General features: G+C 40.8%; 1 protein-coding gene and 1 pseudogene across 7 annotated transcripts in view; one reads left to right on the plus strand and one right to left on the minus strand.

The window, feature by feature from the left end:
- HAS3 (hyaluronan synthase 3) overlaps nt 1-27,788 on the minus strand; it is a 198,238-nt gene that overhangs the window by 127,607 nt on the left and 42,843 nt on the right. For 5 of the 7 annotated variants that reach the window (XM_019935618.3, XM_019935617.3, XM_019935616.3 and 2 more), the window contains 6 exons: nt 27,340-27,516; nt 23,820-23,952; nt 21,887-22,078; nt 13,737-13,871; nt 2,727-3,242; nt 339-396 (listed from right to left, as the gene is read on the minus strand). In XM_019935618.3, the coding sequence (XP_019791177.1) occupies nt 339-396; nt 2,727-3,242; nt 13,737-13,871; nt 21,887-22,078; nt 23,820-23,952; nt 27,340-27,516 (1,211 nt within the window). Of the gene's footprint in view, nt 1-338; nt 397-2,726; nt 3,243-13,736; nt 13,872-16,127; nt 16,316-21,886; nt 22,079-23,819; nt 23,953-27,339; nt 27,517-27,788 lie in introns of those variants that run through there. The other 2 variants (XM_073796869.1, XM_019935620.3) reach the window with 2 other exon arrangements.
- LOC117309123 (guanine nucleotide-binding protein G(I)/G(S)/G(O) subunit gamma-10 pseudogene) lies at nt 20,048-20,466 on the plus strand (annotated as a pseudogene).

Below are 27,788 nucleotides of genomic sequence, written 5' to 3' on the forward strand. Positions count from 1 at the left end.
TAGTCAGGTTCCTAAAAGGCCAACATAATGAGAGCTCACGTGTGAGCCATTCTTTACCTCCTTGAATTAGAGGAAATGGGATTTAATCTATAGAATGATAAGTAAGCATAAATAAAGGCTTCCTTATCATTATGAGATACTGAAACTCTCTAGGACCCCTTTAGGAACTCTCCATGAATATTATTATCATGACTGAAATCAAGTCCTAGCTAGGAGACAGGAAGAGGGACAAAATGTCCAACAGTTTGTGGCTCTAGGAATTTAGAGATTTTGTGCAAACATACATGATATAATCTTTGGTCCACAAACTCAAAGTCCTTTAACCAGGACTAACTTACCTTGAATGGCAGACAGATATATAAAGGTGTCTTCATGCTCCAAGTTCTCCAAGAATATCTGTAACCACAGAACACAGTAGTGATATGATTCACAAACAGCAAGCAAGATTTAAGAGACCCTCAGAGCAGCCTCAAAAAAAAAAAATGCTTTTCTTCCTCTTTGTTGTAGCGAGATATCGGTCTGACTTCAGAATCTTGTGGGGAAAACAGTATATACGTTTGAAGACCCATTGTTACAATAGCTAAAAGAGGGTAGCGATTATAGGGGAGAACTTCTTGAAGTTGTTGAGTATATACCAAGAATAGGCATGGAAGCCAAAATCTGGAAGAACAATCCTCAACATTTTTTCCACTATAGCCCACTGTGGATAGCCCATTCTTAGATATGACCTGACAGACTACAGGCCCTGACACACAGAGGCCAGGTTCGGGGTTATGTCCAATTAATGGCACACTTGCTATAATTTGATCCTTTTCTCTTGCACTCAGAAAGTGTATGGAAATGCAAGTGCAAGATGGAGATATTATTGGGATAACCTTGAATCTGTTCTATTTTTAAATATCTTTTGCAAATTTCAGCACTTCAACTGACATCAGTAACAAATTACTCTCAACACATCTCATAATTTAGGAACCCACCAGGGCACGTCAACCGCAGTGGGTACTGCTTATCTAGAAGATATGACAGTTGACATGTTAGGCTTAGGCCCTAACAGAAGGGCCAGAGGAAGACAGTGGCCATATGCCCATGTCCTTCCTGCTTGGTATCTAGAAGAGGGGGGCTGTCTTTCCATATATAGTGATGTGTCCTTTACAGGAACAGCAATTCTTGATATCAACTTGATACTGCTGGTCTCCACATCTGTGGCATGTTAGGGAGAGCTCAAGATTAGTTAAGTTGGGAAGATGGCCAGGTTGGAAGGGGTGGAAATCATGTATGGCGTAAGAGAAGCTTAATCCAGGGTAGTAGCCATGGGAATGAAGTGGAACAGATAGATTTGAAAGACTTCTTGAAAAAAGAATTGACAGGACTTGATGACCAATTATACATAGCAGATGAAAGTTAAGTTAGCTAAAGAAAACTCCAAAGATGTTCATAGCATCAACCATCTAAATAGGTGTGTGAAGGCATATTTTTAATGATTACTCAAAGGAGATATATAATTTGAGGTTTTCAGCAACATTTCAATGACAGCAAATCCTTGGCACATTTCTGTGCCTCAGTTTTCTCATCTATAAAATGAGGATAATGTTAATATTTTGGTCATTGCCAGGATTAGAGATAATGTCTGAAAGGCATAGGGCCTGGCTCAATAAACAGAAGTTATCATTACACTACTGGTTCTAAAACCTTAGTGACTAAAAATAAATGTTTTCAATCAGAATTATAATTCTTAGTCTAATGGCTAGAGTATATGGAAAAATAATAGTAATAATTATACTACTAAACCTTTATTGGGTGCTCATTATGTGCTTGCCACTGTAATTCATGCTTTACATGGATTATTTTATTTACGTATTTATTTGTGTAGGCTGTGCGGTGCGGCTTGCGGGATCTTAGTTCCCTGATCAGAGACTGAACCTGGGGCCCCGGCAGTGAAAGCGCCAAGTCCTAACCATTGGATGCCAGGGAATTCCCAAATTATTTTATTTTAAATCTTTCAACATAAAGTGCGTCCAGTTACAATTATCCTCACTTTACAGATGTAAAAATTGAGGCTCAGAAAGTTTAAGTGACTTTGTCCAAGAAAATGATCTGCGATTTGATCAGTCGTCTCTAGACCCTTGGCTCTTAATCTCTAACCCATACTGAAGTCAGGACAATTTCCACAAAAGGGAAAAGATCCCCAACTAAGCATATACAGTCTCCCATGTAAATCCACGATATAAAGAACAGCCTTTTCACTGTGATGGAGGGAAAGTGGGGAGGGGACCCAGTTCTGTCCAAAGCCCCTCTGAAAGGGGCCCAGAAAAAACAGGTGGCTTATCTTGGCTGGTCACAGTGTTGAAAGTGGCCTTATCTACCAGAAAAGGAATTTGCTCTGAGAATTTGCTCAGGGTCTTCTTTCATTGGCTCAAACCTTACTAGTTTGTGAAGCCATGTCAAGATCTACTTCCTCCAGATTTTCAACTCTCTCCTTCTCCTGACTGTCCACAGGGTTTCTTGCCTGTAAAAGTTCTGACACTCTGCTCGTGTTCAATTGAGTCTCATGTGTATCTAAGTCTTTCCTGTGTCTGAGTCTTGCCTCCATAGAACAATTACAATTTCCCCAAGGGTGGCCTAGGACAGTGCTTGATACAAGTCAAGGCTCCTGGAAAGTGGTCTTACCGTGTGTGTGTGTGTGTGTGTGTGTGTGTGCATATGCGTGTGTGTGGTGTTCTACTCACCTTGAGAAGCTTCTCCTGCATCTCAAGGGCTTTTGGTTCTCTCTGTTCTATCCAGCGAGAAAGAGTTCTCAGGGCAGCAGCCCGTGCTGGAATTTGAGGATCATAAGCTGATAAAAGAGCCTCCTGGAGCTGTTCTGTGGTTATGCTTCCTGATTTCTGGTTTGTAGTGATGCTGGGCTCACGGACTTCCTGAGGAATGAGTGGAGCATTAGGTGTCAGGCTTGTTTGGTTGGATGTGCAATGGCTTCGCTGTTGTTCAAGGTGGTGATAAGACACATTGCTGTATCTTTCATGACTGGTTTGTTGCTGCTCTTCCCTTTTCCCTCCTGGATCCTTTTTGTTCAGGGTACTCTGGGCAGCCACACTGACAGCCTCAGTGGAAAAGGCTCCGTGGGTAGAGATGGTAATGCGGAGATCAACGGCGAGTTCTTGGATGACAGGGTCAGGGTATGTGTTGGAGACCTTCTCCAATAGAGGCAGCAATTGCTTCAGAATGGCAAATTCACTTGACTTCAACTATAAAATGAAATGAAAAATGCCAAATCCAAATTAACATAGCGGATGTTAATATGACTTCAGCACAAGGCAACAGATCCTGAGAAAAAGGGGTAGGAATGAAACCTTGTTCCTGGTGTAATCAGCATATAGCCTGAGTCTGGTACTCTCATACTATGGTCGAATAATTACAGCTAACATTTATTGAATATTGTGCAGGTACTTTTCTAAGTTAAAAAACATATATCAGTAATGCAAATTATTACTCTTTTTTTCCCTCCCCACTCCCCCGCATAAAATTAGTCTTAATTTTTACAATCTGATGGGCAAAACATGGCTGCTTATTATTTTAATTTGCATTAACCAGTCGTATGGTGAAATTCTTTTATATTTTGATTTTTATTGTATTACTGTATTTTTAAATTTCATGTCCCTTTTGCCATAAAAAGATGAGTTCATATTAGCAAAGTACTTAGTGCCTGATACACAGTGCTATGTGTATGTTTTAAAAATAAATACAATAAACAAAAAATACACATACATATTCATGGCCCTATGATCTAGTTACTATTATTATTTATATTTTAAATGGGGGGAGGGACTTCCATGGTGGCACAGTGGTCAAGAGTCTGCCTGCCAATGCAGGGGACATGGGTTCGATTCCTGGTCCAGGAAGATCCCACATGCCATGGAGCAACTAAGTCCATGCTCCACAACTACTGAGCCTGCGCTCTAAAGCCCACGAGCCACAAGTGCTGAGCCCACACGCCACAACTACTGAAGCCCACGTACCTAGAGCCCGTGCTCCGCAACAAGAGAAGCTACTGCCATGAGAAGACCGTGCACTGCAACAAAGAGTAGACCCTGCTCTCTGCAACTAGAGAAAGCCCGCACGCAGCAACAAAGACCCAATGCAGGAGAGAGAGAGAAAGAGATGGGTAAACAGGGGAGAAACTGAGGCATAGAACAGTTAGGTAACATGTCTAAGGTCACACAACTAGAAGATGGTAAGATGTGAACTCAACAAGTCTGGCTCCTGCAGGGGGGATGCATTCAATCCCTGGTCCGGGAACGAAGATCCACATGCAACACAGTACAGCCAAAAAATAAAAAATAAATTAAAAAAGCATAAAAATATATATATTTGGGAATTCCCTGGCAGTCCATAGGACTCTGAACTTTCACTGCTGTGGGCCCAGGTTCAATCCCTGCCCGGGGAACTAAGATCTTGCAAGCCGCACGGTGCAGCAAAAAAAAAAAAAAAAAAAAAGCAAACAAGTCTGGCTCTAGAGTCCATGCTCTTACCTAAACCTTACACAGTCTCACTTGAACGAATAAAGCTTTTCTTATAAAGTAGCTGGTTAGCGTACAAGGGCATCATAGGTCTGGAAGGGACTGGGATGATAACTGGCAGAAGGGAATTTCTCCTAGAAAATGGGAGTGAAAACTACGTAAGATCTTATTCTCTCCAGAAGCTTTGTTCCAATCATGCCTTACTAGGAAAGGTGCACGAGAGGTCAGTGAAGAAACAAGAATCAGTGGCGATCCTTTTCTGTTTGAGAATACTGGAAAAACTGTCATATGAAGCTTCATGAAGCTTTGAGCATTTGAAAACCTTGCATGTCTTAAATCCTTTTTAGAACAAGGCAGGCTATTTATTACTTACTCATTCATGCACTTCATTATCCAACCAACCAATCAATTGACCGACTGTTTTCACAGGACCTATACAATATTCTCATGTTATACTTCCACAGGATTGTTACTGTTCATTTTCTCTACCACTTTCCTCCCAAGTAAATGAAAACTTGAGGTATATGTCAGGTTTGTACCTGTAGAATTTCACCATAAAAATATGTCACCTAAGAAAAGGGTCAATTTTATCAAGAATCTATGTGGAACTGGAAAACACATTTTAGAATAATTATGCAAGTGTTATCATTATGCTAGACTTCGTTCAATGCCTCTGTAGTATCATGGACCTTTGTTTTTTCTTTAAGCATCTGAAATGGGAATATCTACTTATATCTATAGTGTATGTAAAAAATATGTACATTTTTATGTACATATGTATATAAAAGTGTATGTATAAAAGTATCTTCTTTTTGATTTTCTTTTTTTTAAATAGATTTATTTATTTATTTATTTATTTATATATTTATGGCTGCGTTGGGTCTTCGTTGCTGCCCGCAGGCTTTCTCTAGTTGCAGCGAGCAGGGGCTGCTCTTCGTTGCTGTGCGCGGGCTTCTCATTGCGGTGGCTTCTCTTGTTGCAGAGCACGGGCTTTAGGCGCGCGGGCTTCAGTAGTTGTGGTGCGTGGGCTCAGTAGTTGTGGTGCGTGGGCTCAGTAGTTGTGGCTCATGGGCTCTGGAGTTCAGGCTAAGTAGTTGTGGCACACGAGCTTAGTTGCTCCGTGGCATGTGGGATCTTCCCGGACCAGGGCTTGAACCCGTGTCCCCTGCATTGGCAGGCGGATTCTTAACCACTGCGCCAACATGGAAGCCTTCATTTCCTTTTTTTTCTTTCATGATTGAGATTTTACTGGTTGTTTTGAGGATCAGTACACAGACATTTCAATTTGTACACAGTTCTCAACATACGTACCAAAAATCTAAACAATTATGTAGTTGTGATTCTTTTCTGAACAGTTATTCCAGTCACTTTCCAGCTTAAAATTTGGAGGCAAATTTTCCTTCACAGGATATCAAGTACCAATATCTTCAAATATTGATACGCTGTTACATCATAAGTTCCACTAATTCACAATTTAATATCATATACACTACATACTCAAATTGTCAATCATTCACAGCACATTAACAGTTACTAGAAGAACTGGACTACCACGACCAAAGATGTTACAGAGTACACAAAATTCTGCCTAGGAAAGCCAAGATCGAGGGGTGAATGGTTTGCTTTAGGAAACAATTCTACCAAAAACAACATGGGAAGAGAAGTAATTTAAAGTGTTTAAGACATTAAATGCACAACTGACTCCAAACTGCCAGTTAGTATGCTTTGTATTATAGGATAGAAAAGCTACCCTCCATCTGTGGAATGTTAAGCTGACACCCAAGACAATCAAAGCCTCCCATATTCAATATCCCACTATTTTCTGGTTGTACCAAAAAATAAACAACCAGCAAACAATTTCACCTCTTAAAGAAAAGCATTTACACTTAAAAAAATGGGATGAGGTGGGATTCCCTCCTTTTTATAAGTGTTTCTAGAGTTACTAAAAAACTTGCATTTACAAAATAGTTGATAAAAATATTCCTCTGGATTGTACAAGAAGGGAGACAGGGACCACTGACAGGACCAGGTATCTGATATTAATCAGACGGCTTCTTTCTCTCCTGCTTCATCAGAAGCTGGGCTCTCCTTGTTTTTAGTTTCTTCATTTTCTGCAGGTAAGTCTTCTTTAGTCTCTTGGTTAGCCACTTCAGCCTGTTTTCCCTTTGCTCCCCTTTTCCCTTTTGCTTCCACTTTTTTTTTTTTTTTGTGGGACGTGGGCCTTTCACTGTTGTGGCCTCTCCCGTTGCGGAGCACAGGCTCCGAACGCGCAGGCCCAGCGGCCATGGCTCACGGGGCCAGCCGCTCCACGGCATGTGGGATCCTCCCGGACCGGGGCACGAACCCGTGTCCCCTGCATCGGCAGGCGGACTCTCAACCACTGCGCCGCCAGGGAAGCCCTTGTTTCCACTTTTTTGTCTGAAGATTTATCCTTTCCTGCCGCCTTTTTTGGCTTCATTTCCACTTTTGCAGGAGTCGGTTTACCTGACAACCTCGCCAATCTCCTCTTGGGCTCCTCCTTTGCCACGCCCTCGGCAGAGCTGACCTTCCTCTTGGGCATCGTGACGGCGGCGCGGGCGCGTGCCGGGTACATGCCAGGTGCCTGTGGGCCGCGGCGCGCCTGAGAGCCTTCGCGAAGCTGGGCTGCCTGGCCGCTGCCTCTCCTCCCGCCACCCCTTCTTTTTCATTTCTGTTACAACAATTTCTTCTTAAAAAGATACAAATAGACCAATGGCACAGAATAGAGAGCCCAGAGATAGACCTATACAAATATAGTCAACTAATTTTTTTCTTTGAAGGATCTCAAAGATTATTTAGTCTGACCTCAGGACTTTCCTCGTGGCACAGTGGTTAAGACTCTGTGCTCCCAATGCATGGGGCCCAGGTTCCATCCCTGGTCCGGGAACTAGATCCCACATGCATGCTGCAACTAAGAGTTTGCATGCCACAACTAAGGAGCCCACCTGCCACAACTAAGCAGCCTGTGAGCCATAACTAAGGACCCCACCTCCTGTAACTAAGGAGCCTGCCTGCCGCAACTAAGACCTGGTGCAACCAAATAAATAAATAAATAAATAAATAAAACCTTAAAAAAAAAAAAAAAAGGTTATTTAGTCTGACATCACCGTTTACAGGCAACCCAGAAAGGGAAATTGTTTAGCTCCAGAAACTGAGAAATGGCAGAACTGGGCATGACCTCCTGACTTTCTTTCCACTGCTCTTTCTCCGACATTGCCAATTTTCCTGATCCCAGCCCAGACAAGGATGAAATTTCTGTTGATGGTTGTTAGAGCAACCGGTGGACAAAGTTAATTATCCAAGGAAATATTCTTTATAGCAGGCTTTATTCTCCTCTCAGCAAATATTATGCCCAAATGAGTGCTTTCAAGTTGATGGCCCTTGGCACCCCCTTGCCTTCTAATAATTGCCTTATAAATTAATTCCTTATAAATTGCCTTTTGATGCACTGAGTGCCTGGGTAGATGCCGAGCACTGTGCAGAACTTTGCAACAATGAGACGCAATGCCTAAAACTGCAAAGAAGGACGCTTTGGACTGGTCCCCAGGAGACCTGGATTCCAACTCCCTGATCCTTCCACTAACTCCCTGTGGCACCTTGACAGGGTTATTTCCATCCTCTGAACCTCAGTTTTCAAATCTGCAAAATAAGGTTGAACTCCTTCCCAATTTCGGGTCTGTGAGATGAACTGGGATTCTGGAATGCCCACCTGACAAGAATAGGAAGTTGCACCCAGATTTATTTTAACTCAGATGTCACTCCTAACTCAGACAGTCAACTGATCTTTGACAAAGGAGCAAAGGCAATACAATGGAGAAAAGACCAACTTTTCAGCAAATGGTGCTGGAACAACTGGACATTCACATGCAAAAAAATGAATCTAGACACAGACCTTACACTATCACAAAAATTGACTCAAAATGGATCATAGACCTAAATGTAAAATGCAAGACTATAAAATTTCTGCAAGATAACGTAAGACAGAAAATTTAGATGACCTCAGGTATGGCGATGGCTTTTTTAGGGGAAATACCAAAAAAATCCATGAAAGAAATAATTGATAAGCTGGACTTCATTAAAATTAAAAACTTCTGCTCCGCAAAAGACAATGTCAAGAGAAAGAGATGACAAGGCACAGACTAGGAGAAAGTATCTGCAAAAGACATGTTTTGATTATGGACAATTATCTAAAATATACAAAGAATTCTTGGGACTTCCCTGGTGGCACAGCGGTTAAGAATCCACCTGCCAATGCTGGGGACATGGGTTCGATCCCTGGTCTGGGAAGATCCCACAAGCCACAGAGCAACTGACCCCGTGCGCCACAACTACTGAGCCTGCACTCTAGAGCCCGCGAGCCACAACTATTGAGCCCACGTGCCACAACTACTGAAGCCTGCACGCCTGGAGCCCATGCTCTGCAAAAAGAGAAGCCCCTGCAATAAGAAGCCCACACACTGCAACAAAGAGTAGCCCCTGCTCTCCGTAACTAGAAAAGATCAGTGGTTGCCAGAGGTTAGGGGGAGGGAGGGATGAATAGGCAGCAGATTTTGGGGTTAGTGCAACTATTAGGTACAGCACTATAATGGGGGATACCTGTCATTATACATTTGTCAAAACCCATAGTGCACAGTACTAAGAGTGAACCCTAATGTAAACCACAGACGGTGGGTGATGATGATGTGTCCATGTAGGTTCACTGATTCTACAAATGTACCACTCTGGGTCTGGATGTTGACAGTGGGAGAGGCTGTGCGTGTGTGGGGGCAGGGGGCATATAAGAAATCTCTGTACCTCTTGCTCCATTTTGCGGTGCACCTAAAACTGCTCTAAAATATAAAGTCTATTTTTAAAAAACCCAACCACCTTTTCTCCCTGTTTTCAAACTTCTTAGTCATTGTGGGATTCACCTTATTCAACTAGGTAACTTCTCTAATCACCATGGGCAGGTAGGTGGATTCTGAATCTAATAGTTTCTAAGGCAGTGAAAGTTATGTATTCCTTCAGCTTCATAAGCCTACAGATTTCCCACTGTAAGAATAACCAGGGAGGGCTTCCCTGGTGGCGCAGTGGTTGAGAGTCCGCCTGCCGATGCAGGGGACGCGGGTTCGTGCCCCGGTCCGGGAAGATCCCACATGCCGCGGAGCGGCTGGGCCCGTGAGCCATGGCCGCTGAGCCTGCGCGTCCGGAGCCTGTGCTCCGCAGCGGGAGAGGCCACGGCGGTGAGAGGCCCGCATACTGCAAAAAAAAAAAAAAAAGAATAACCAGGGAAATCTAAGACTACAGGTGTCAACTATTTGTTTATAAATGTTCAAAAAAAATTTCTGAGGTATAAAGTAATATTCACTTAATTGGTAGATGACAAAACTGAAGCACTAAGTATTAATTATTTTTCAAGGGTCACCAAGGACCACTATCAAAATTGAAAAGTGACCATAAAGTCCTCAATGCTCCTCCTGTCACTGCTTCTCAGCACAGATCTCACATCCAGACCTCAGAATTCTGTGTAAAAGCCCCGAGGCCTGAAGGAGCAACCCACAAGTGAGTGACAGATTCCTTTATCTGGCTGCCTCGCTCCTAGAGTTTCTGGAATGCTTCAGGAACAGAATGAGCAGTGTTATGTCAGCTCACATCTGTGATTTCTTTCAGGGTGTCAGGAGTGGAACAGTTAGATGGTGAGTTGTTATAAACTTCTGCAAGTTCTCAAATTAAAAAACTGGGAGTTGGGGCTTCCCTGGTGGCGCAGTGGTTGAGAATCCGCCTGCTGATGCAGGGGACATGGGTTTGAGCCCTGGTCTGGGAAGATCCCACATGCTGCGGAGCAACTAAGCCCGCGAGCCACAACTATTGAGCCCACGTGCCACAGCTACTGAAGCCCGAGCACCTAGAGCCCATGCTCCGCGACAAGAGGAGCCACCACAATAAGAAGGCCGCGCACTGCAACAAAGAGTAGCCTACCCTCGCCGCAACTAGAGAAAGCCTGTGCACAGCAACAAAGACCCAATGCAGCCAAAAATAAATAAATTTTAAAAATCAAAAACAAAAATTAAAAAAACTGGGTGTTGGACCAGCTGGGTGGTGGGAGAGAGTGTGTCTTCGCAGGGAAGCAGAGGAGAACTCGGGTGACAGCCAGAGGAGGGCATGTGTACACTGAAAAAGCCCCACATGAGACTTTACAAAGCTTCCCTGTGGGGGCATACACACCCTCATTCTGCCTTACCCTACTGCAGTGAGAATCACTATTTTGGAAGAATCCAAGAGTCTCTTCCAGCAATAAAATGCTAACCTAAAAGTTCCTAATTCTGAAAAACATTTACATTTATTTTGTGTTCTCATTTCTGTATATCATCTATGTTTCTTCAGATATTTAGTTGAGCAGCTTATATGTCTGGGTCCTTATATACAGTGTCACTGAATTTATTTTCCAAGTGGTACTTTTACTTTTGTTTGAAGTCAGCACATAGCATGCTCTGTTTTATAATGAGCCATACGTAAACATACAAGATATAGAAATATAAATCTTTTTTTAAAATTAAGAATTCATCAGGGCTTCCCTGGTGGCGCAGTGGTTGAGAGTCCGCCTGCCGATGCAGGGGACACAGGTTCGTGCCCCGGTCCGGGAAGATCCCACATGCTGTGGAGCGGCTAGGCCCGTGAGCCATGGCCACTGAGCCTGCGCGTCTGGAGCCTGTGCTCCGCAACGGGAGAGGCCACAACAGTGAGAGGCCCGCGTACCACAAAAAAAAAAAAAAAGAATTCATCAGATTAATCACAACCACTAGAAGGTAAACTCCATGAGGGAAAAGAGACACTTGATAAATAGTTCCTGAATGAGTTCATTCTATGACACTCTCAGAAAAAGTGGCATGAGATCTCAAGATTTGTGTTCAAAGTCCCAGCCCCACCAAGATCAGGTCTGTTCCACGCAGCAGTGCTTCAGAGGACACTATGGGCCCTGGAACATCATGCAGAAACTGCTTCCTGAGGGGACAGGCAAGTTACCAACATACTTTTACTGGTGACCAATCCTGACATTTAGAAAAAAATAAGTTTAGAAATATGGTTGTCTAGTTAGCAGTCTTAAACCTACACTTTCTCCAAATCAACTCCTCTTTCTAGACACTATGTTCTAATAATCATCTTAATTACATAAATTAGAAAGGAAAGAAAGAAGCGTTCAAATTCTGTTAGATCCTGTTTCATTAGTTAAAACAATGAATCCTAATCAGGGATAGGTATTGAACACAATGTAATCTTCTAGACTCTGAAGCAACAACCTAGCCAATGATCATCTGAAAACATAATTCAGAACTGTGACTTTTTTTTTAATACAAAGACAGAAGACCTAACATTACTATAGAAGCCACTTATAAATCCTTGAATCAAATGGAAAAAAAATTAATAGGTCTAGGGCAAAAGTATAGGAGTGATGTGTTTATGTTCACTTTAAGTGCAAAGTCAGAGGAATCAAGATATAATCAGTGAGTCAGGATGGCTCATGGAAGGGCAGGGACAGGTAAAGGATGTACATTTGCATCAGTCAGGTGAGTCTCTGTTAGAATATGACTAATTTACATAGCCAGCCCCCAAACAATGGGCTTCTCAAATAGGAAATGGAGATTTCTGTGTTCTATTTTCCATTTGGGATACGGTTTGAATTTCTATTTCTATTTCTTATTTTAAAAATATTTCTATTTTTTAAATAAGAAAAAAGAAAAGCAAAAAAAAAAGCACACTCTCAACTATGGAAATAAAGACTATTCAAATCAATATTCTACCAGAAAAACACAAACCAATCAGTTCAACTAAATCCAATAACAGTATAACTTAAGAAAAACTATTCCATTGGGGAACTTCTCCTTGACAGCTGTAAACAGCAGGACTATAATATGACTCTAGCAACTGAACCAACCATGTTTTTTTCAAACTACCTGGGAAATATAAAATTAGGAGTGCTAAGTAAATCTACCAAGAAATGGGTTTCACATTAACAACAGGCCCCAATAAAATTTCTTTTCTTCTTAAGGACAGCCTAGAGAGAGTCAAATTCTAATATACCAAGCATCAGTATCAGAGTTTAATCCTCAAACTTAAAAATCCATTCCCTGAGGGTTTCCCTACTCATTGCTAAGAGTTATGTCCAATTTGACTTCAGATCAGATTTCATAATACTTGCACTAAACCTATTCTGCTTTCTTGCGGTCTTCTAACCTAATGTGGTATGTCACACACACATATGTGCCTACCTTTCCACCTTATTCTGACCCCTGGTCTCTAAACTCAGCTACTCAGGCCTTCTATCAGTTTCTTAAGTATACCAAGCTCTTTCCTGCTTCCCAGCCCTTGTACATGATGTTTCTTTAACTGGGAGAGTTTCCTCCATCTGCACTGTACACACTCCCAAACTCCTATGCAATAAGTCTTAGCTTAGACTTATATGTGTGTCCTCAGTGGAAACCTTCCCAGCCTAGGTTAGATGTTATGTTCTCTTGGTACCCTCTACTTCTCGTTTGAGGTACTTCATTCAATTCTAAGTATATTTTTTGAAATAGTTATTTAATGTCTGACTCCCTCACTGGCTTTGAGTTTCATGAGCGTAGGGACCATGTCTATTTGTCCACTGCTCTATTCCCAGCACCTTAGCTCAGAATCTGGCATATAACAAGTAGGCAATAAATATTTTTTGAGTGAATAAATTTTAAAATTATATAAAAGATACATGCACTAGAAACAAAGCTTTAACATGCTACATGATATGAGTTGAACAATGGATCCTGTGCTAAAATGAAAACTATTCAAAACATGGAATCCTAAGCAACCAGCAGGTTACAAAGGTTCTCCCCTGACTACAACAGTAGGGACAAGGGCTGAGCTTTGGATAGCCACTACAGTGAGGGCCAGAGAATCTAGCGTTCACCAAAGATGCAAAACACTGTGTCAGGTATTTCCAAATCCAGCTTGTGCCAGGTCAGAAAGGGCCCTACCTTACTGATAGGGAAGTCTACCCAGGTAACAAGGTGGAAGTGTTACAGTTTTCTTATCCTCCACTTTGGAGAGAATTCTTATTAACAACCTGACTTGTTTATCCTGGTTCTCCTGTGTGCAATATCCATTCTGATTTCTCACAAGGGTATGAAAGGGAAGCAACAGATTTTTCTCTTCTCTTCTCCCTCCTTTCAAGTTTGGTTTACATCTGCAACTCACCTGAATGGCTCCTCCCAGCATGACGGCCACCAGCCCCATGGACATGCTCAGTGTCTGTGATTCCACAGTGCTCTCTGCCTGGTGGGCCAAGCTTGCACATGCTCGCTGCAGGGTTGCTGCTACAAAGTCCACAACCTACCACGGAAATAGAATTGAGAATCAGCGAGGAGTAAGGAAAAAACATCTCAAAATTCTCTTTACATCTTACATCTACCTCCTCATCTTTTCCCTCATCAACATCACGATAGCAAGAAGCTTCAAGAACAACTGCTACCATGTAGCAGGCATGGTGCTCAGTATTTTACATGCACAAGCTCACTTAGGTCTCCTATCAACTTTAGGATGTACTCTTGTCCTCATTTTCAGATGAAGAATCTTAGACTTAAAGAGGCGATCTGCTCAAGGCCATACAGTCAATAAATGAGAAAGCCCATTTATACTTTCTCAGATCTTTTAATACCCCAATCCACCTTCCTTTACTTTTCATGAATTTTGCCAGGAAATTAAAATGAAAAATCATTTGTTACTTTCTGACCATCTTAGAGTGTCCTAGATCTGCTTCTCCTAATGAGGATTGCTCTTCAATGACTCCTTCCCCCCGTTTTGACAGTCTAGTTCTAGTAAGCAAAGAAAGGGGGAAGAGGCATTAATTTTATTTAGAATTCAGTGTCCTCAAACAATCTACACAAACGATCCAGAGTCATTTTTTAAAGTATCCAATAGTTTTAAAGGATTAAGATTATTCATATATAAGATTTTACATAGCATTTGGCTAACAACTAAGCCTTAAATGGAATTAATTTGGTCGGCATCATTTTAACTGGGCTTGGATTAATCATCTTAAGTAGAAACACATTTGAATAAAAGACAGCCTACACATACCCATACATGCACATGCACACACCTGCACGTGCACACACTCACATGCACATTTAGGATTAATGGCTCAAAAGGGAAAAATCATTTTGAAAATGGGATGGCTGAGATAGGTCTAAATATGCAAGCTTGCATGTTTAACTCTCTGGGCAAATCACATGCTATGCTAGAATCTTTATTGCAGGCTTAAAGTCAGGAGAACGGCTTGTTAACACTTGTCTTTTGGAGCAAGGCAGGAAACTAGAAAGGTTATTAAAAGTTCCACTTACTGTAATGAACCATGCTGGTAATGGCAATTTTCACCACCCTCTCTGCCTAAGAACTTATTGATTACTAGAAGTTAAGGACATTGGCTTTTCCCAGAGAAACTGGTGGATCTACCATCTTGGGCCACCTGTTTTGCCTCTAAAGAGTTTTCTAAAGCACTCCTTGATTATAGGAAGCTTCTATTTCACACAAATATACTGTTAAATTGCTGGAACAGAACACTATCTAGCCTTCCAACTTTTTCTAAATTCCTCTTCTCTATTTAATATTGCTAAACAAGTAGTATGATCCTATTTTTGTTAAGAAAGAAACTTCCAGTTTGTACGTAAAATAAAAAACCTGGGGGCTTCCCTGGTGGCGCAGTGGTTGAGAGTCCGCCTGCTGATGCAGGGGACGCAGGTTTGTGCCCCGGTCCAGGAAGATCCCACATGCCGCGGAGCAGCTGGGCCCGTGAGCCATGGCCGCTCAGCCTGCGCGTCCAGAGCCTGTGCTCTGCAACGGGAGAGGCCACAACAGTGAGAGGCCTGCGTACCGCAAAAAAAAAAAAAAACCTGGGAGCTGTTAACTGGTGTTGACAGCCAGCTGTTATTGTCATTTATGAAGTACCCTTTCCCCCAAACCTTGTAACAACGAAACCACTATACCCCTTTGGACAACAGCTCCTCCCCTACTACTCATTTCCTGTGATTTTATGGGGCTGCCAGCCACAAGGATAGTTATGTGACTGATGCCTGTTCTAGAATTTATGTATATTGAGGAGACAATGGGAGACACTTATACTTTTTACTTAAAATTTTTTATAAAGCTACATAATTCTAAAAGCCAAATATTCCTGACAGTTTATAATGAAAAATGGCAGTGCCCTACCCCATTTCTCCCCACCTGATTCTGACTCTAGAGGCAACCAGTTTTAATTATTTAGCTATTTAATTTAGTGATAACATTAAGCAGTTACTATTTACCAGGTACTGCTCTGAACATATTACAGGTATTTACTCACTTAATTGTCACAATAATCCTATGGGGATGTGCAAACCTGCTGCCAACATTCTGGCAACTGAGTGCAAGGGAGCTGAGGCCTTACTGCTGAGTCTGCAGGCATCGACTTAATCCTCCCGTTCTGCAGTGTGCTACTACCACCCAAGTTCAGAGTATTTGGGTTCAACCTCTCTCAAGAATAAACCTCCAGTCTTCTGCTGCGGAGGGGAGGTAGTTGTACAAAGTTAAGGAAGAAGTCAAAGGGTTTACCTCTTGTGGAGCCTTTCAAGCTGGTTTTTTTTTTTTTTAAAGAAGATGTTGGGGGTAGGAGTTTATTAATTTATTTTTGCTGTGTTGGGTCTTCGTTTCTGTGCGAGGGCTTTCTCTAGTTGTGGCAAGCGGGGGCCACTCTTCGTCGCGGTGCACAGGCCTCTCACTATTGCGGCCTCTCTTGTTGCGGAGCACAGGCTCCAGACGCGCAGGCTCAGTAGTTGTGGCTCATGGGCCCAGTTGCTCCGCGGCATGTGGGATCTTCCCAGACCAGGGCTCGAACCCGTGTTCCCTGCATTGGCAGGCAGATTCTCAACCACTGCGCCACCAGGGAAGCCCTCAAGCTGGTTTAAGCTCTAAATTCAGCTCCATCTTTAGAGCTTATCTGGTGCCTGCAGTCCTTCTAGGGTTCTGCAAGGAGAAGTGACTTGCTTCTTTTTTTCATTTCAAAAAACTTTTAACCGCTCTATTGAGGCATAGTGCTTTGCTTCCTGACTTCTTCCATGCAGGCACTTAGCTTTCCATTTTCTGAAGTTGCTGAATCAGCTACTATTTTCCAGTTTCCAAATATTGTTATTCTCTTCTCTAATGTGTCTCCTCCTCTCCTGCTCTGTTGGTCCTTGTGGTTTCCAGAGGGAACAGATAAACACTTTTGTTCAATATACCATCTTAATCAGAAGTCCCTACTTTTTAAAAATTTGTACTTCTGTGTTGCTTAAATGTTTTTACAATGAGCACGTGTTTCTTATGTTAAAAAATTTTATCATATGAAAAAGACCACAGCACGTAGAACCCCTTCTATTCTGCCAATTACAGAGATCCAGTTACAGAAGGGTGCAGACTGTGGCAGTTTCTTGGAAGACCAGGAAAAAGGGAATCTGCTCATTCCACTCCATATACACTGGCGCCCTTGCTGATCCCTCCACACTCCAGGCATGCTCCCTCTCATCTGGAACACTCTTCCCCTAAGTATCTCAATAGCTCCCTCCTTCCCTGCTTCAGATCTTTGCTCAAAAGTCACTTTCTCGGTGAGTTTCTCCATGACCACCCTATTTACCTTACCACACTCCCTTTATCATCCCCTTTCCTTGCTTTTCTCTGTGGTACTTATCACCATCTAACGCCCTGTGTGTTTTTGCCTACTTGTTTACCGTCTCTCTCTCCCTCTATGTAAATGTAAGCTCCATGAGAGCACAGATATGTGTCTGTTTTGTTCACTGCCGTGTCTCTGATACCCAGAAGAGTATGTAGCACACAGTAGGCTCTCAATACATATTTGCAGAATGAAAGAACTCGGGAATTGGAACAGGGCTCTGTATCAGTACAGACCGTTCCATGCCTCATTCATCTCTGCATCACCTCACATACTAATATGCCATCTGCCAACACACTTTATTGAATTTTGAATCTTTCACCCATGAATACTTCTATATGCATTTCTTTTTTTTCTTCTATATGCATTTCTAACAAATAAGAAGATTTGTTTTTTATATAACTACCATACCACGACTACACTCAATAAAAATTCCTTATATCTTCTAATACCTGGTCCATGACTGTCGCAAAAATGTCTTCATACAATTGGCTTGTTTGAATCAAGATCCACACACTGCATTTCGTTGATATGACTCAAGTCCCCAACAGTCCTGCTCCTCTTTAATGCCATTTATTTGATGAAGAAGCTGGGTCATTTGTACTATGGAATTTCCCACATTATGGATTTGGCTAATTGTTTTCTCATGGCACTTAATTTGCTCCTCTACCCTGAGTTTCCTTGATCAGATTTAGCTTCACATTTTGGGGGGTTTGTTTTGTATTGTTTGGGGGTTTTGAGGGGAAGAACCCTTCCCAGGTGGTATGGCATACTTCCTATGGCATTACATGAGGAAGCACATAATAATGTCTGCTTCTCATGGTGATGTTAAGATTAACTGGTCCAAAATAAAAAAAAAATTTTTAAATAAATAAAAAAAAAGATTAATTGGTCCAGGTTGAAATATTCAGGTTGACATTACTGATATTTGCATTAACCCTGAAATCCACCAAAAATAAAATGTATAGACAGATGCAAACATAGATAAATATGTGATAAAGCATGTATAATAAAATGTTAATTGTAGAAACTAGGTAGTGGGTATACAGGTACTCACTATAAAATTCTTTCAAATTTGAAAGTTTTTGTAATAAAATGCTGGGAGAAGAAAGGAACAGTTGGTTTGGGTGCCAAATGGCCTAATACATTCATTATAAAGTACCCCTAATGGTTTTAGCAACATTGATGATTGTTACCTAGATCCATTGTTATTAGGGGATTGCAAAATATAATTTTCTAGTTCTCTTTTTGAGTTTTTCAGCTGTGGTTCTTATACAAAGAAAAAAATTTCTTTGTTGACTAGTTACACGGGAAAGATAAATGCTTTATTCATTCCCTTCATTTATCAATTTACAAAATAGTGAACTGATGCCTCAGCAACCTCAAACATGTCTTACAAGAGATTTTCAGGGGGGTGGGAGGGGACTTGACATGTTTTAATCCACTGTAGGTATTATTCTTTGTAATGCTCAAATTGTCCTACCTGTGGTCAACAGGAGCCCCTCCAAGTTGGCTCCTGAATGCCACTGACATGAGCCCGTTAACCTCGGATTGCTTCAAGATGCCCTGAGGCTTACAGTATAATTCCTGCCCTAGACCCGAATGAACCTTTAATCCAATGAGTTTTGTGTTCTTTTTGTAGGAGATAGTATTTAGAAACTATAATCTGGTACTGGGGACAGTTATTTGCTACTGGATTGTCATTGCTTCTTGGCATTGACAGTGGACTGAGCTAGAAAAGACCTGCTTTTTAAAAAGAGAAAAATAAATTATGAGTTCATATAAACACTTCCAGTTAGAACTTAATATTATAGGAGTTTTACTCAAGTTTTTTTTTTTTTTCAGTACGCAGGCCTCTCACTGTTGTGGCCTCTCCTGCTGCAGAGCACAGACTCCGGACGCGCAGGCTCAGCGGCCATGGCTCACGGGCCCAGCCGCTCCGCGGCATGTGGGATCTTCCTGGACGGGGGCACAAACCCGTGTCCTCTGCATCGGCAGGCGGACTCTCAATCACTGTGCCACCAGGGAAGCCCTACTCAAGTTCTTTAATTTTATGTTTATAACTCTCTTTCTTATGCTGAAAATCTTGTTTCCTAATTATGTTAACAAAACTACTTATAACTTATTTATTACTTATAACATATCCATACACGTGTGTATTTCAAAATAATATACCAAAATTATCACTAGCAGTAAGACTACCAAATGCAGTTCAATTTTTTGTGTGTGTGTTTCTTTTTGTCCTGATATGTTTTAACCTCAGCTGACGATAATTTAATGGGACAAATCACTTTTGTATCAGCCTAACACCACCATTCCTTAATTAGGAGTAAAAGAAGATAAGTGGGAAGGCGTAAGTCATATCAGTTTTTAGACCATTTTCCTTTCCAACTAGCATCCTGAGACAAAAACATAAAGTCTGGATGAAAAAGTCTTTAGGGAACTGATATAATAAACACAGGAGAAACAAATCACCCTACTAAATAATATGGGGTCAGTGAACTGAAGGAATAAGGGGCCAGGAAAGAAATAATGAACATAATTCTCATTAAACAGGCACGATAAGTCAGAGCTGACAGGCAGCTGCAAATTTTCTCAGCGGGAGCTGTAGTGAAATGCTGCTTAGCAACACCGGAAGGCAGATGACAATGACGATGATACAAAGAGCTGGAGAGTCGGATTTAAGCGTGACAATCATACCACCTTACAATTGACTATTCACCAACCGAGCAACAACTAACTGTGGTAAAGTGGTAAAATATAATGACTACACTGCCTATACTTTAATACTTTTATTTCCTATTTTTTTAAAAAGCTGGTAAAAATAATGTCTGAGCCATTAAATTCAGGCACTGATTCACATAGTTACTCTACTCTGAAAGCATTAAAAAAAAAAAATCTGGGGGCCAGCGTGAGCACCCTGCAGCGCCTGGTGGAGCAGCTCAAGCTGGAGGCCGGCGTGGAGAGGATCAAGGTCTCTCAGGCGGCTGCAGAGCTTCAACAGTACTGCATGCAGAATGGCTGCAACGAAGCCCTGCTGGTAGGTGTTCCAGCCAGAAGCAACCTCTTTCGGGAGCCCAGATCCTGTGCTTTACTCTGAAGACTGTAGGGAAGAAGTCCGCTGAGGAATGCTTTCAAGCACCAAGTGATGAATGACTGCCTCCAAATCTCATGAACACACTTCTCCAGCCAAATGACTTTTAGATATTTCACAGGACCTTTCCTGTGGCCTGGTCCTTTAGCCAAAATTCTACAGAAATTTATGAGTTTCTACTCAAGGAAACTGGGTGAAGGAGTAGATTTTAAATAATAATGGCCTGGTTCTTTGCTGAAGTGCTTTATACTTAAACAAAAACCTTACCACCAAATATACCAAAATACACCTCTTTCATTAAGTGTTTCTATACTTGGAATGTTACATATGTTTTATTTACTAGATGTTTACATTTTGGGAAGGAAAACAGTATTGTTTGTCAAAAACAATTAAATATTTGTAATTTGTTGTTCCCGACTAAGATTTTTATACCATAACAAAATTTGTTCTTTTCTCCTGAATTTATAATTTCTAAATGAAGACAAGCAAGTATAAAATTGGGGGAAGAATGGGCTGTATTAATCAAATGATACCTTGATTTTTCTAAATAAGAAGACTGTTTTATTTTTAACACTAAACAGGGGAGCTGTTTCTTAGCGAAGTTGTTTGAAAGGACTAATGTTGTATTGTGTATTAGATTGACCCATCCTGTATATGAAGCAGATTTGATCTTTGTCTTAAGTTCCTCTATTTTATAATGGTGGTTTTACTTTAAAAAAATACTAAATTATTTCATGTCTTTAAAACAATGTTTAAATGTGATCTACAAAATATTACAAATGATTTTTAAAAAAAGTGATGTGAAAATATTACAACCTAAATGAATACTCAATGTCATAAGTGTTTTACTTTGATGATGTGCCTTTGATTTAATTTGGGACACTTAAAAGAACACTTTATTTGTGCTTGTTATAACCTTTGAAGAGCTTGGAAGTAAAATTTCTGCTAATGACAGCCAAAAAAAAAAAAATCTGAAAACGTCACAGGCAAAACAAAACAAAACAAACACTCAACACTTCACAGGCTGTTGTGGAGATAAGCTGTGAGTTAGAGGACCTACACAATTCAAGGTGATCTTATCATTAGTGATTTTTTTTTTTCAAATTTGAGTTTTAATCACTCTCAACTTTTAATGCACATTAGAATCATCCATGGAGCTTAAAAAAATACATATGCCCAGGCTCTAATGCAGCCATGCTGAATGAGAATCTCTAAAAGTGGGCTAGGCATCGGTATTAGGAAAAAGATCCCAGACAATTTTATTTGCACCAAAAGTTGAAAACCACTGTGATATATAAATATTTTAAATAATTCTCAGTTTCATGTGCATGAGAATCACCTCAGCAGCTTGTTAAACATGCTGATTCTCAGGACCTATGAAAGTACTGATTTTCTTAGCCTGGTGTGGGCTCAGTAATTTACGTTTAACCTGAATTCCAGGTAACACTGATGCAGGTGTCATCAAACCACACTCTGAGTAAACATCTCTTTGAACATTTTGGGGAAAGAATGAAAGAAACCGAAATAGACAAATACCACCAGGCTGGGAACCGGCATGTGGCCGTCACTGACCTGAGTGATGTTTGTGAATATCTGCTCAGACATTCTCTCACACAGAACAGCCGTAAGCTGGAGGACCAGCAGCTTCCGCTCCTGACCTTCCACAAGAAGAGTCTGGTGCTGCTCTAATTCCAAGAGGTTTTTGCCGGAGAAGGGCTTTGATTTTAACTCTGCTTCATCTTCCACAGCCATGTGAGTCAACTCCTATCAGTGTGGGAGAAAAGAAAAAGAGAAAAAAATCCTGTACAACTAAGGATTTCAAAAATAGCTAGAAAACTCTGTTTGAAATGTGTATATAGAGAACCAGTCTGTTTTCATTACAGCATTATGTACAATAGCCAAAAACTGGAAACAACTTAAATGTACAGCAATAAGCATAAATTGTGATGTATTTATTACATTGCAGCAGGTGAGATAAATGAACTAGATCTATATGAACATCAATATAGAGGGATCTCAAAAACACGGTTGAATGGAAGATGTAAGTTGCAGAATAATACATATATCATGATACCAGGTATATGAAAATTTTAAACTTCATAATAAAAAACATACATACACACAAAGAACTAATTTGACAGACTACTTACTTTATCACTATTTTTATGATCTCTACCACTAGCTTCCCTTGAACTGGGGTCATATAACATTTCCAAACCTTTTTTAGAGACTATTACATGCTTTCAGCACCACACCTCTTTTTCCCTAAGATATTTAGAACTAAACTTCTACTAATAGGTAATTCATTACTGTGGGTTTTGTAAGCTTTTCCCTAGCTTTCACACTGTAAATTTCCTTGGGAAAGGAAAACCTTAGCTTCCTTAAGAATTCATGCTTTACCTTAGTAATTGACAGTTTAGAGGAGTGGTCCTCAACTGTTTCTGGGCAATTTTGCTCCCCAGGGGGCACACAGCAATATCTAGGGACATTTTTGGTTGTCATAATTGGGAGGTGACACAGACATCTAGTGAGTAGAGGTCAGGGATGCTGCTAAACTTCCTACAATGGACAGGAAGCCCCCACCCCAAGAAAAAATTATCCAGGCCAACACGTCAATAGTACCAAGGCAGAAGAACCTTGGTTTAGAGCAAAGCCCTTTGACTTTTTGTTTTTTAAACAAATTTTAAAGAAATTATCCAATTAAGAGGGTATTTTCTTGGAATGTTATTTACAGTGAATGGCTGGGCAGGGGGATGAATGTGAACATGGGAGGTGAGAAACATCGAAAAAGTATCACCCACTTCAATTCTAGGAACGTTAGCCCCGATTCCCTCCTTGCATTCTCCCACACCCACACCAACCTTAAACTCCACAGACATTCTCTTAGAGTTGACACTTTATTTAGGGAAAATACTAAAGAAGGCAGAGATGGACAGGGAATCAGAGATATCGGCTTATGGTCGCTAGCAGCACAAACAAGGAGTAACAGTATGGGGCATAAGTTACTGTGGGAGATTAGGGCAAAAGGAAGCACAACCACCAGGCTAAGAAACACACCCGGAAAAGGTTTCAAATGGCTACAAAATGAAATGAGAGAGGCAGAACTGCTAAATCTCCTTTGCAAATACCTGACAAAACAATAGTCAGAAAGGATAAGGGATTACTCTACAGCTGTAAAACCTACTATTAACTTCCAAAGAGTTCTTACTGTCAACACAGAGCAAAGATTAACCCTTTAATAGATCAACAGCTCTACTTTGGTCATCTCTAAAATTTCAGTGCAGATTATCTTGGAAAGTCGTTCAGTCATATGTGTACTGCTGAAGGTAAATTTCTTTTTGACCAAACCAAAGGCTACTAAAAAATAAATTACCCTTATGTCCTCTATTTCTCCTAAATTAAGACCTAATTTTAGGACCTAAAATTATGACTGCCTTGAAAATTCAAAGGGGCTCCTGGTACTATCCTAGAATAAAGCTCATCATGAACTATACTTAGTTCTTACCTTCAGGCAGAAGATGAAGAAGTCACCTGCCAAACCACATTCCTGGCAGTGGGACAGCAAGTCCCCAAGGTGCTCTACCTGGCACTGCTCTGAGGACACCTTCTGGTATAGGGCTTCATCTTCATCTTCATCACTGCAATGCAGGGTAAGATTTATCACCCAGAGAAACTATTTTTTTGGAAACCCCATTAATAATCTTTTAAAGTAACATGCTATTTCCATACAGTAGATCATTATAAAGAGCTAAAGAATTTGTTTAAATTATTTTCCTGTTTCTCCATGCTGAAAAGGTATTTATTCTCAGAAGCTAGGCTATCATGTCCTACATAGTCATTTGCTCAAATGGGGAAGATTCATTTTAAGATGGACGTTGAAGAATTACTATTATTTCAATAAGTTGCAAAAGCAAGGAGGAATTAAACTATAGGTTTATGCAGATATTCTGGTTCCTGAAGAAAAGAAGAGAAAGAGAAGGCTGAAAAGCAAGGGCAGATCACAGAGAGCCTTGGATGCCATTCAAAGGAACTTGGACCTTTTTTCAGTGAGCCACTAAGGGTTACGGGAAGTGGAAAAAGACATGATCTTCATAGGAAGAGATTCAGTCAATCTCAGTGAACCAATTGTTGAGTTATGAAAATGCATAAAGGCGCAGAAAACTGAGGCGGCCAAATTTCCAAATAATAAAATGTGGCTAAGTTATCAAAAACAGTGCCATGATTTCTGCAAAAAGTTTCAAGAAAATTCTCATGAGGTACTATGGCTTCTAGCTTTCATTCATTGGATAAGTATAAAAGCCAATATATAGTATTCTTATACTGCATCATGTAAATAAATACAAAGGTACAGAAGATACACCAAAACACTAAAATGTAAACAGTGATTAGGATAGCGGTTGATTTTTGTTTTTCTCTTTATGCTTTTTTGTATTATACAAAGAACGTGTTATTACTTTTGTGATGAAAGAATAAAATTTCTGGGACTTCCCTGGTGGCGCAGTGGTTAAGAATCTGCCTGCCAATGCCGGGGACACAGGTTCAATCCCTGGTCCGGGAAGATCCCACATGCCGCGGAGCAACTAAGCCCGTGCGCCACAACTACTGAGCCCATGTGCCACAACTACTGAAGCCCGCACGTCTAGAGCCCATGCTCCGCAACAAGAGAAGCCATCACAATAAGAAGCCCGTGCACTGCAACAAAGAGTAGCCCCCGCTTGCTGCAACTAGAGAAAGCCCGAACGCAGCAACGAAGACCCAACACAACCAAAAATAAATAAAATAAAGTGGTTAATTAAAAAAAAAAAGAATAAAATTTCTTTCAGATTACATTGAGAAAAAAATGACAGATGCTGCTTCATTTCATTGAAAATACAATTATTACAGTTAATTTGGCAAACCGTCTAACTGGGTAGTATGTCCCAATCTGCCATTTCACTTAATAGCATAGCCTTTATACTCCTTTAGTAGAATGAATAACCTAGAAATTACGCTTAGAATTACTTCCTATATTATCCTAGAATCTTCCAGAGTCCTTCAGATCAATCATGTTATCTCCACCACGTTTTATGTTAGAAGAAAAGCTGAAATAGCTTCTAAGCTTCTGTGAACCACCCCAACTGTCAAAATGAAGTACTGTATTCAAGTATTCTTTTAAAAAAAAAGACATGACAACAACTACCTTAAGAAGCATTATTTTATTCATTCTTAAAATTTCAATGAAAGAGTCAATTCCAAATAGTTATATTGAGTTCCAGAAAGGTAAAAATTCTGGATCCAAAGATCATGAAATCTAAGCTGCTCTTTTAGAGTTTCTGTAATCAAACTTCTTATTGATTATTGGTGCTGCTGGGCAGAATGGTAGAGTGAAAGGTAAGTGGTGATAAAGACCAGGCGGTGATATGGACCCTGCCCTTGGGGGACTAGCACCATGAGCAGGATCTTTAGAACAAATCATAAAATCACACACACACACACACACACACACACACACACACACAAACATACACACACATTTCTTTGGTATGGTGTCAACGTTTTGGAGACATGGAGCGTCTTCAATACCTAATGAAAGCTATGGACCCTATTTTCAGCAAAGAATCCATGCTTGCATATAAAAAAATTTGTGTATAATTTCAAGGGGATTATAGATTCCGAGAAGTCCATGTACAGACCCCAGGTTAAGGATCCATTGCTTCTGGCAGTGTATGGAGATCCATTCAATCACTGCCTATTCACTTTTTTTCCTACCAAGAAGAGAAACTGTAGTTTCAATAAGAACTATTGATTTTGACATATTTCCATAAAGACTTGTAAAGACAGCAATAAGTTTGAACTGCTGAAAAGTCACATACTATAAAATTCTCTATCTAGTCCCTAAATTGGTCCCAGGATAAACTATTCCGAGGGGTTTTTAAATAAACATGCCAAAAAATATTAAGCTCTTTCAGTTTGGAGGCATAGTTATAACCGCAAAACCTACTAATGCTCAACAACTCTCAGTAAATTAGTAGCTTAAGTTTGTACTGATAATTCTGTTTTCAATCAATGTGTTTTTTCTATTTTCCTCAAGACTCTCATATTGAATAAGTGTTTTAAAACTTAACCAAATTAACCATGAACTTAAATAGTTAAATTTAAACACTTTAACAAATAGCAGCACTTTGAATGTGATGTGACATCTGAGTAGCTGCCACCAGTTAAATATTACATGGACTCTGATCAACAAGAACTTAAGGGGCTTCCCTGGTGGCGCAGTGGTTGAGAGTCCGCCTGCCGATGCAGGGGACACGGGTTCGTGCCCCAGTCCGGGAAGATCCCACATGCCGCGGAGTGGCTAGGCCCGTGAGCCATGGCCACTGAGCCTGCGCGTCCGGAGCCTGTGCTCCACGACGGGGGAGGCCACAACAGTGAGAGGCCCACGTACCACAAAAAAACAAAAAAAACCACAAGAACTTATGTTCGTAGGTAATAACATCTACACATCACCTAGAAAACAGAAATAATTTAAAATACACTTGTGAGATGTAGGAGAAATAAAATTATCCGTTCCACTAACACTTGTTAGCCGCCTTCTAAACAACCCCTAGGAGAAACAAACCCCCATCATAAAATTACCATAAAAGAGAGCTTTGAGACAATTTCCCTTAGGATTAAGTCTGACTCTGAACACACATATACCATTCTGAGTGTCAGAGGGAGAACTGGATTGTTATGGTGTTGAGGGTGAATATGTGTCTGCCCTTTACTCTGATTCACTGGCAAAGACTTTGTGAAGTAAGTGGGCTTGTTGTGATGCAGAGCTGTGAGGCTCCAGTAAATTGCACCTATTAGCTAGCATCTAGGAAAAACCTGGAGGATCATTTAAGGCTCACATTTCACTTAGAGATATCAATAAATAGCAGCACCTCAAGCTGCTTGAGTTTCTGGTTTCCTTTCTATCAGCGCCCCTTAGTGGACGAGTCACAGAATGGCCTTTCGAGTACAATTAAATCTGAAGAGAGACAGCAAAGGATGGGTGGACTCACCAAACGGCCTCTTTGATGGTAATCATGATGCCACCTTGAGTGGCAGCTCTAAAGTGGCACAGAGAATGGAGAGAGGGCACAGTTTTGTCCAACCCTGCAAATCCTTTCAGGCTAGTAATTGCCTTTTTCCTCTCCAGTTTCCCCAGCATCCATAATAAGATCTCTTGGCAAAGTGACCTGGCAGAAAAAAGCAGTTATAAATGAGCTTGTCATCTTACTCTACACATTTAACGAGCTAACATAAAAAAAAAGAAAGAATAAAAGTCAGGTTCCATGCATTCTAAAGGCTGGCACAATCATCTAGTACTACTGAAGTGCAGGAGTGGAAACTATGCTTCTTGTGAATTTCAGAATGCAAATATCCTGAAATTCAGTGAGTGACTGACTAATCTCTGGTTGTAGAAGCAGCCCTGATACGACACATGAGCCCCACATGACTTTTTTTTATT

The sequence above is a fragment of the Tursiops truncatus genome, chromosome 19 (assembly GCF_011762595.2).
Source record: "Tursiops truncatus isolate mTurTru1 chromosome 19, mTurTru1.mat.Y, whole genome shotgun sequence".
Lineage (NCBI taxonomy): Eukaryota > Metazoa > Chordata > Mammalia > Artiodactyla > Delphinidae > Tursiops > Tursiops truncatus.